This window comes from Diabrotica undecimpunctata, chromosome 1, assembly GCF_040954645.1.
Source record: "Diabrotica undecimpunctata isolate CICGRU chromosome 1, icDiaUnde3, whole genome shotgun sequence".
Classification (NCBI taxonomy): domain Eukaryota; kingdom Metazoa; phylum Arthropoda; class Insecta; order Coleoptera; family Chrysomelidae; genus Diabrotica; species Diabrotica undecimpunctata.
The window spans coordinates 64,990,502-65,001,924 of NC_092803.1; the positions used below are offsets into that span (position 1 = coordinate 64,990,502).

General features: G+C 32.7%; 1 protein-coding gene across 1 annotated transcript; it reads right to left on the reverse strand.

Annotated features, from left to right (window-relative positions):
- Positions 1–424: 424 nt before the first annotated feature.
- Positions 425–874, reverse strand: LOC140450891 (protein FAM200A-like). Its single transcript, XM_072544590.1, has one exon. The coding sequence runs from the start codon at positions 872–874 to the stop codon at positions 425–427; it is 450 nt and encodes a 149-aa protein (XP_072400691.1).
- Between the last annotated feature and the right edge of the window lie 10,549 nt (positions 875–11,423).

An 11,423-nucleotide genomic window follows, 5' to 3' on the forward strand; every position in this document is an offset into this window, starting at 1 on the left:
TCCCTGCAAAGACTTATTAAGATCATTTAATTTGCTAAATATGTCACAGAGCTAATTTTATTATAAACTGTGAATTAATAAAGGTTTACGCGTCATCATGTGATTCTGTATGTAGACACGTATAAGATTCATGTCTTAATTCATATACACGTGCGAGTACGTTGCCTTTGGACAGCCAACGAGAGTTGCAATAATAAATTAAAGAGATGTGCTTGGCCCCCATTTCTTCACAAAGTTTATGAAGAAGTCTTGATTTCACTGGTCGTGTTTTATTGTAATTCACCACTTTAATAATGCTATCGATCACAACACTTTATTCAGGTGTAACGTTCTTTGCTGCTAAGGCCTCTCTATGTATGACACAATGTGCCCATTTTACACTTGGAGCCTTGGTTTTGATGAGAGCTTGTAGCCCTCCATACTGTCAAGATATCGCTCGGGCACCATCCGTACACACGCCCAAACAGTTATCCCAGATAATAGTATTTTCAGTCATATTTGAGGTTAAAATCTCGAATAAATCAGTAGCTTTACAACTTTCACATATTTTTCTGCAAAATAACAAATCCTCACATATATTTGTTTCTTGTATATACCGTACATAATATATCAATTGAGCATCATTATTACTATCAGTCGCCTCGTCCAGTTGAATGGGAAATAAACTTGAAAGTTTCCCCACAATTAACTTATTAATAGCTTCTGCCATATCGTGAATACGGCGACTAACCATATTGTCTGAAACAGGTACATTTTTTATTTTTTTAGCTGCCGATTCTCCAATCATCACTGTTACCATATCAACTGCAGGTAAGATCAGTTTCTCAGCGATCTTATGTGGTTTTTTACATTTAGCAACACGGTAAGCTACCATGTAAGAGGCGAGCAATGCTTTGGTAGGAATTGATGCTCTTGAAACCAAAGTCGTGGTCTGATGTTTTAGCTCTCGCAATTATAATGTTCTGAAGCTATTTTCTTGTGGCATTTTAAATTAATTAATATTTAAATGGGAATAAGCCACAATTAAAGGTTAAAATACATTTATTGACGTTTCAATTTCCACTTCGGAAATCGTTCTCAAAATACAAACAAAAATTGTATTTTTTGTTTGTATTTTGAGAACGATTTCCGAAGTGGAAATTGAAACGTCAATAAATGTATTTTAACCATTTAAATCTCGCAATTATCTTACAAAAAAGTCTCTTGGCTTACCTTGTAAATGACTGGGAGTTGATTCCAAATGACGTTTTAGTTTATTAGGAAGCATACTTTTAGCCGCTAACACTTTGTGACAAACAACACATTGTGGAAGTTCAACATTCCCTTAGTAACGCAGGTAAATCCAAAATCCAAATGTTGGTCGTCATATTTTCTATATTTCTTCTTTTTACTTAAATTAACATTACTGCTCTCGCCTAATTCTTTACTTCGTTTTCTGTTCTTTTGAATATCAGTATCCACTGTTAATAGCAAAAAACTCCGTAATAAAACAAAACAAAAGCTTGACTAAATGACATAACGCGCTACTATACTACTACTATTCTACACTATACTATACGGAACATCGGATAATTTTCGGGTTAAACAATTTTTTGAATAATTTCGAATAATTCAAGCGTCTATTAACTTCATGCTATATTGTTTATTTGATTTATTTATTAATTCATATATTTTATCTTCTTCTTCACGTGCCATCTCCGCGACGGAGGTTGGCAATCATCATAGCTATTCTGATCTTAGATGCTGCTGCTCTGAATAGTTCAATTGATGTGCATCCGTACCATTCCCTCAAGTTACGCAACCATGAGATCCTTCTTCTTCCTACACTTCTCTTGCCCTGGATTTTCCCTTGTATAATCAATTGAAGTAGATTGTATCTCTCATTACGCATAACATGCCCCAGGTATTGCAGCTTTCGTGTCTTGATGGTTTCCAATACTTCCATTCTTTTGTTGATTCTTCTCATGACTTCGTTGTTTGTTACATGCTCGGTCCATGATATCTTCAGAATTCTTCTATACACCCACATTTCAAATGCTTCCAACTTTTTAGCAGTCGACGCGTTAAGTGTTGTCCATGCTTCTATCCCATAAAGCAGAGTAGAGAAAATATAGCACCTTGCCAGCCTAACTGTCAAGTCCAATTTTAGTTCTCTTGCACAAAGTACCTCTCTCATTTTATTGAAGTTTGTACGTGCTTTCTCTATTCGAACTTTGATTTCTTTGGAGTAATCGTTTGTGTGATTAATTATTGTGCCAAGATAGTGGTAGTTTTCAACTTGTTCTAAAGCACTACCGTTAATTGTCAGGCTTTCACCATTATTTTCGGTTTTTGATATCCTCATAAATTTGGTTTTCTTGGGGTTTATTGATAGTCCATATTCCTCTCCATACTCAACTATCTTGTTCATTAGCTTTTGGAGGTCTCGGAGGTTGTCTGTTATTATGATAGTATCGTCCGCATATCTAATGTTGTTAATTGGTGTTCCATTGACCTTGATTCCTGCTGTTTCTCCCTCAAGAGCTCTTTTCATAATTTCTTCAGAGTATGCATTGAATAGTAGTGGTGACGTTAATGCGTACGTGTGCCTGCTGTTTATAATATAGATTTGTTATAATTCGAAGGTCATTGTGTTGTATTTGTTTTGCTTTGAGGATATCCATTAGCTCTTTGTGGCGGACTTTGTCGAAAGCTTTGTTGTAGTCTATGAAACAGATGTACATATCTTGGTTCACATCCAAGCATCTCTGGATTAGTACGTTAAATGCAAATAGAGCTTCACGGGTACCTACGCCATTACGGAATCCAAATTGAGTTTCTTCAATATCCATATCAAGTGTTTTGTAAATGCGTTTATGAATGATCTTTAAAAACAATTTAAGTGTGTGAGACATCAGGCTTATGGTACGGTGGTCAGTGCATTCTCTAGCATTTTTCTTTTTTGGGAGACAAATGAATGTTGAGGTCAACCATTCGTTGGGTATGTCACCCGATTGATAAATTTTATTAAAAAGCTTTAAGAGGACATCAATGTACTCATTTTCTATTATTTTAAGGATATCAATAGGCAGTTGATCTGGCCCCGGGCTTTTTGCGTTTCTGGTGTTCTTTAGTGCATACATAATTTCTTCCTTTGTAATTTCTGCACTTGTTTCTCTGTCCTCAAAAGACAAGTCTTGTGGGTTTCCTCTTTCGTCGTCGAAGAGCTCTTCCATATACCCTTCCTATCGTTTTAGTTTTTCGTCAGTCGTTATCATAGTATTTCCATTTTTATCTAAAAGAGTTGTATTCTGGTTTCTTTTTTGCAGTCCTGCCATTTCTTTAACCTTTTTATGTATGTTGAATAGGTCGTATTTGTTCTGAAGATATTCTATCTCCTTACATTTTTCCTCATAGTAAGTTTGTTTTGTCTCTCTTATCTTTTTTCTGATTTCATTGTTAATGATTTTGTAATTGTGACTGTCTTTGTTCTTGGCTTCATATATTTTATACTCATTTAAAATCAAATTAATATATTTTCTGTATTAAAAGTCTGCGGTGATACGCGACGCCCCTGGGACAACGCAGCGACGCCCCTGCGCGTCGCGACGCACAGTTTGAGAAGCCCTGCTCTAAATGATAATACGCATCCACAGACATTGTACAGTACGTAAAGAAGAAATTGTTGTTGCTGACGGGCGTAGCATAAAAAAAGTCCCGAATCAGTCTGTCCGTCATCGTGCACAGCAGTTGGATATGTGTCCATCCACTTTATGGAAGATTTGGCGGAAATATATTAGTTTGCGTGCTTACAAAATTCAACTTGTGCAGGAATTAAAGTTACACGATCATCTAGCAATGCGTATATCCGGTGAATGGGCCCAAAACGAGACTGATGTTGATCACGATTTTCATAAGCGAATTTTGTTTAGCAACGAAGCTCACTTTTGATTGAATAGCTGGTCAACAAATAAAACTGCCATATTTGGAGTGACGATAATCTTTAACTCTCGTCCGGACATTTTTTTCTGACGTAGTAGGACAGAGTGTGTCCGTCGGACACACGGTAAAAGTATTATGGTATTTCATGTTATAATTAATAAAATATGTGACAATTCTTTTGAATTTTTATTTTTAGCTAATAAAGTAATAATTAGTGAGTGCTCGGTCTATAAAAATTAAAAAACAATGCAAATCTTAACCTATAATTCTAAAGTATCTACAATGATATGACATTTTATTACTTTCTTAGGCAACTAATACACTCACGTTTTACACTGCTGTGCTCGTTGCAAACGTTCTTGCTGCAATTATTACAAGTTTGTTTTTGTGTTCTTGATTTTTTTGATGGACATAATTAACATCTTCTTTTCTGTGTTGACTGAGGTGTGGCATTTTTGGCAGTTGCTTCTCCTGCACAAATCCTCATAAGGGATCTGGTTGATTTAGACAGTCCTACGTTCGATCTGCGTATAATATGGAGCTTTATAAGTTGTTCTTCTGTTTTATTTATGAACAGACGTCTTTTTTCGTGGCATTTTTATGTTCCATTTTGGATGCAGGCTGATCCAAATAACATAAGATGCTAGACAGTATACATTTAACAGATTTGTCCAACGGTTTGTTCTACCTATATGTTTGCACATATATTGAGGCACCATCTAAACGAGCGAGTCAACTCCACCTTTTGTTTTATTATAGTCGAGAATAATCTCTGGTTTATGGTTCATCTCCTGTCTATTCTCATTCGAGTAATGCATTGTTGACAACACTATGACCAATAATACCAATGTTGCCTTTGTTGTAAAACCAAATGTAGAAGACAATGGCTCTTTGTTCTTTCATGGTTCAAACTCAGGAGGAATAAACTTTTTATTTTTTCCAACTGTGCCAACAATTGTTAAACCATTAGATAGCATAATATAAACAGACCTAAGTCCGTAAAATAGTTATTAATTGTTACGTTCCTGTTGGTTCGGTAATAAGGTTCGCTTAGTGATTCTACCACTTTACGTCCCAAACCAGCAGCTACTTGGTTACCTTCTTTGCCGAGATATGGAATTGCATTTAGAGGATAAAAAGTTTCTGAATTACATACCCACCATATTTCCATTCCATACTTGTTGGGTTTTGAGGGAATATATTATTTGAACGGTCATCTTCCACCATAAGGAACCAACTGCTCGACGATTGATATATTTCATCCTGGAAAATAATGTTTTTTTCAAATTTTCTAATACTTGATTCCATATATCCCGTATATCATCCAATTTATCTTTTTTACGTCTCTCGGATCTTGTCGTTTTGTCGTCGAAACGAATAAAACGCAAAACCTCTTTCAACCGATGTATTTATACTCATAGTGGCTCCAAAAATCTGTGGTCCATAAACTGAAATCCACAAAGCTTCATAACTTGCATAGTTTGATTTTAGATTCCCGGTAGTGAACAGGAGAGCAAAGAAAGCATAAATTTAAATTCTATCTCAGGACTTCCATGGTTTATTTTGAAATACAAGATGAGCCTTCAGATTGGTGTAACGGACAATGTTATCCACAATATTTTTAATCAAATATAAGCGGAATGTATTTATTGGTTCTTCAATGCGTGTTCCAGGTGGAAGTTTAACTCTGTGTAGTGATCCTATTACTAAATTTTGAACTCGTATTCGTCCAGTCGGAAAAGGACTTCACGTGACCGATAGTCGATAAATATTGATGATCAAAAGCGTAACCGTATCGAAAAGCAAATTGTGTCCAACGGACACACACTATCCGGTTACGTCAGTAAAAATAATTTTTTTATATTTAATTTTGAATATTTCAAAATATTTAAAATATTTAGTTGTTGTCTCCAATAAGTTTACTTTAAAGTAGATAAAGTTCTAATTTTTGAAGTAATAATATACTGTGATTTTTGAAATATACAGTAACATATCTACAAGTGTGTCCGATGGACACACCTTTTCCGGATGAGGGTTAAGTGTATGTTGAGAAACCATTACACCTAGAAAAACTGACTGATGTGCTTTATGGTCTGGTAGAATTATAGGTCCGTACTTGTTCAAAAACGATTTTGGCCAGAACATTGCAGTCAATGATGACCGCTATAGAGCCATGATTACTGACTTTTTCATTCCTTAATTGAACAATTCTGATGGGCAAGAGCTATGGTTTCAACAAGACGACGCAATATTACATACAGCTCGTGCCACAAGTAATTTATTAAAGGAAACGTTTGGTAACCGCATAGTTTCACGTTTTGGACCCGTGAAGTGGCCTCCAAGATCGTGCGATTTAACACCGCTAGACTATTTACTGTGGCGATATGTGAAGCTGCTAGTCTACGCCGATAAGCCTGAAATTATTGATATTGCCGATATAGGCCATAAATGTTAGAAAAAGTCATCGAAAATTGGACCTCTAGATTTGACTAGTTTAGAGCCAGCCGTTGTAGTCGTAACTGCCAAAAGATTATCTTTCCAATAAAGGCACTTTCATGTCAACTGAAAAATATTATGTTTGTTTTATTTGATTTCAAAGTTCTATACCTCTAAAAAAACACCCTTTATTAGTTATTTTGTCCATTATTATGATCTGTCTATAATTTTGCACATTTGTGGAAGACAAATCATTATTTTGGCTTTCAAATTCTAAAAGTTTTAAAACTGTCTACCACTGGGCTATAAGACAATGTATATTTGCTTTTGTTTCTCACAAGTATAATAAACAGAAATTATAAAGTAAAATAAGTCGTTAAGTTTTCTATATTTTGTTTAAAATCTAGTTGAAAGACATTTAGAGCCTTTTTCACCAAACTTTTACCTTGAAATTAATTCAGTCTGATTCTGCATAGTATTGATATTTCTTTACTCGGATCGTCCTTATCATTCTGTTTGTATTTCATTATATTTCAGGTAATATTAAGAACGTTTGCTCTCTGTAATTATTTGTTTTCAGTTCATATTTAATACGTTTAGGGAGTAAGGCGTAGAATGAAAGCTAATTACGTTTATTTTGTACAAAAAAATATTGGCAGTCCTAATGTTCTATCGTCTTTGTGTGTTTATCTTTTAAATATTAAATGTTAAAAACTGAAGCATGCTAAAAATAAAAAAGTTACAAAGAAATTACAAACGGAAGTCAATATTTTATAATTGTAAACTTTATTATGTTTTAAATAGCAAGTGATTTAATAAATTGGGGCTAAATTATGTGTAAAATCTGTATATCATTGGTATTATGCAGAAACCAGATAAGTGTAAATTTTTACACATTTATTAACGTAACTTACAGTGAATTAAAGAACTTTTAGTGTAAACTGGTGTATATTTAAAACTTATTTTTATAAAAAATTTAAATTATCCGAACGGACTAAAATGTCTGAACCTTTTCGGTCTGATCAGGTTAGCAATTGAATGTAAACCACTTGAAAATGTGTAAAATAAAGTTTGGATTACATATTCATTATTTAATTAAGCTTTATAATCCCTAAGGGTTATAGCTAATGCTATGACGTTCAAAATCCTATTCTTGGGTGAGGTGGATGATTGCTCTATAACATTTATAGCTTGCTGTGTGTCTTTACTGTAATTCTTTTCCATTTGTTCTTGTCCTTGCACGGAACTTTCCAGCCCTTAACATTCATTAGTCTTATATCATCTTCTACATCATCCAACCATTTTCTTCTAGGCCTTCCTTTATACCTCAGCCATAGTGGTGTCCAGTTAGTTATCCTTCTTAGCATATCTGAGTATGGGCGTATGTTTATATGTCATATCTATTATAAGCGAAGAAGTTTTGTGTATCTGACTATATTTTCTATCTTTAATTGAGGCGGTCGACGTGAGAAGGCACATAGGCTTATGTGCCCTTTTTACGTAGAATGACTATTTAGGTCCGTCATATTTTCCCCTTTACAATGGGATAGCTTTCATGTATTTATCCTTAAAATGAGGTTGGTGGAACTGTTTGGATATTAGTGTGTAGGATGATTTTTCATACATGTGATTGTTTATAAACTATTTTTGCAGGTGTTTTCTATACTTGCAGAGCTATTTATCCCTTCTCATTTGTCTCGATCTCTTGTCATATTTTGTCATAATATATAAGTAATATATTATAGTGAGGCTAAAGTATCAGTGTTGTTATTCTGATAAGATTTATTCTATTATATTATTATTATATCAAGTTTTATTCTGATAAGAACCATGAGACGTAATGGAGAATATAGTGATTATAGAGATGTTCAAGAAGATGTTCGAGAAGTTAATAGTTCTGATGGGAAGAGGAAAGGAAAGTGGTCCATAAACAGAAAAATAATAAATCTCTGTCAGAAAAGAAGGTTAGTTCCAAGTCATTCAATTGAGTTACTGACTGCTGCCAAAACAAATGCCACAAAAATCTGCCTCTTGATTTTCAAGTGGAACTTTTTGATTACTTCTACAAACTGCCAGAACAAAAGTCCAAGATACCAGATATACAGCTGAGTAAACGTAGCTAAAGATCCAGAAACTAGAAGGAAATATATTAACAAAAAAAAAAACAAAAGATTATACCAGGAGTATGATCTATGAGAGGAAACACTTTTTAATATTTCGCAAGTTTATTCTGGACTTGTACGTATTATTCAAAAAAAGATCTTGTTGGGTGATTCATTTGAAAAAAAAAAAAAAAAGAAAAAAACCTTCTAATAGGTCCACAACCATTTCAGAGATGACGTTGTTGTGTTAATGGGGAGCACTTGGCTAGTATACCTATGATGAAAGTCATTACTGTAGAAACAAAAGTAATTTGAAATATTTTGACAACACTGTATTAAACTAAAATCATTGTATGGGTTGTTCCAGACCTTTTTTAAAGAAAGAAAAAAGGAAACTCTCAAGATGTCTTATTAAACATATTATCAGTACTTTAAAACTAAGTTTTCCTATTCTGTTCGCAAACCTAAAACAGATGCGTGATATGTATAGTGCTTAATTCAAAGAAGAAAATTCCTCATATCTAATTTTGGAGTTTGACTATTCTCAAAATTTCCCAATACCAAAGCTAAATGTCAATACCCAATTTTACAAAAGAATGTTTTGGTTGTACCGTGTGCTGTACCATTCATGTGTTTAACGACGACTCTAGTTATTGCTATACATTTACTGAGTGTGATGGAAAGAACAATCCTAACTCTTTGACATATTTTTTATTTGATTATATTAAAATACAGATAAGTAAATTTTCTACCAATAAAACTATTGTGTTGTTATCTGATGCCGCATGAGGACAGAGCAGTTATTTAACTATTACAAGATTTTCATCGTGATTTGCAAGAGTACTCCAAGTAACTACCATACAACTGTTTCCAGAGGCCACTGCTTTTCCCAATGTGACAGAAATTTTGGTGTAATCAACAAGGCTATTAAAAAAACTGAAGTAATAGGAAGTCCTAAGCCATACCTTACTGCTATGCTAACACGCAGGAAAAATCCTTAGCCATTTGAAGTAAAAATGAACAGTGACCTTTTTCAAGACTGGGACTCTTTCCTTAAACCCTTTTTCTTGTCTAAACCTGTGTCTAGAAATAAATTCTCTTTAAAATTATGAAATACGTTATTATAAAGTATGATCGTAGCGGTAGCATTTTATGTTTCCGAAGATATCCACAAAACTTTGAACTGTTCAGATTTTGGAAACAAGGAGTACAACAATTTCAGACTGTCACTACAACTAAATGTCTCAGACCACAGGTGAACCAGAAGAAAGTTGAAGATGTTACAAGCCTTTTCAGATTCCTAAGTAAAGATGATATAAAACTCATTAAATATGAAATGTTAAATGGATAGTGTTTAATAATGTATTAAAAATGTATTATTTAATGTATTAAAAAAGTATTAATTTCTATAATACTTCTTTTTCTTAACATGCAAAATTAATTTCAATCAAAAATCTCCTGTTCTATCTAAAAAGTGCACATAACAACTTCTTGTATTTCCTTATTTTTAAACATAAGCTTTATTTTTATCGATGTCATACTTAGCAAATTGCTTTCTAGATAAATATTTTTAATGTATAGTGAGCATTCTAAATTTTAAAACCATAAATTAGTATCTATAGCAACAAGTTAAAATTTCAAAGTGGTTTTTCTCAAAACCCACTTTTGTCGTATGTGCCCTTCTCACGTAGATCGCCTCAATTCTTATTCAACTTCGGCATTTGTAAATAAAATGATGAAAATGTTGAAAAGGTTACCAATGTGAGACCATAATACTAGTATTAGTCAATACTCACAATTTTAAGTAGCTTTTAGTTAGTAAATTTGGCTTACAATATTTGTCCCATCATCAGGCCCCAGTAAGTTATTTTTATTCGTATTAAAAACTAAAAGCTAAAACAATATAAAACACGCAATAAACAACTGAAACACAATAAATGTACCCTCCCATTACGTTTAATTATTTTTAGAATATAATGATAATCAGAATGAAATAATTAAGCAGAATACAAGATAATAATGAAAATTTTGAAAATTTTATATATATATATATATATATATATACAGGGTGAGTCACCACTAACGGGACGGAAGATTACAGCGAAACGGTAAAAGATTTTGAAAAAATTTTAAATTTATAGTTTGAAGGTTGATAGGGGCTACATTTTAAAATTATTTTGAAATATACAGGGCGTCCCAATAAAGTGCGGCGTATCAAAGTTATATTTTTTTATGGTACACCCTATATTTTATTACATTTTCTAATTGTCAGCAAAAAATTAGGTATAGTTTTATAAGACTTTTTTGTACCTATGTACAGAGTATTCTGAGTTATGTGGAATATTCTTAAAATGTAAAGCTTTAAACGAAGACTCATTCCTAACTTATTTAAGAAATTCTAATAAAATTGGTTATACCTCTCAATAGTTGGATATTGGTTAAATGTATTTCATGATTAATTATTAAACATTTATTTACAGGGTGTTCAAAATTTGTAGTTTCATTATTGAATTGTAATATAAGGCTTATTTTAAATGAAACACCCTGTATATTAATAAATTACTATATTAAAAAAAAATTTCACTTTGAAATGATATATGGATGTCCTATAATTTAACTAGGAGTGATAGATTTTGCGTAATTTAAAATTTTCTTTTTGATTTCAAAATATTTATAGTTGTTACTGTCGATTTTTAAACCCATCATTTTGACATATTTGTTATAAATGAAACCAATGTAGTTGGAAACAAATATGTATACTTTATACTTTTAGTTGCTGATGCACAACGAATCAGAAAGAATTTTAATAAAACAAATAATACAAAATAAACCACAATTTACTAAATTATAAGCAAAAAAAAATTTTTTAAAGAAGACTCATTCTCGACTTATTTAAGTAATTATAAAAAATTTTCTCTTACAGCAAAATAGTTGGGTAATGGTTAAATTTATTCCATTATTGAT

Coding starts and splice junctions, on each gene's coding strand:
- LOC140450891 (XM_072544590.1), bottom strand. CDS start 874: ATGGTAGCTTACCGTGTTGCTAAATGTAAAAAACCACATAAGATCGCT.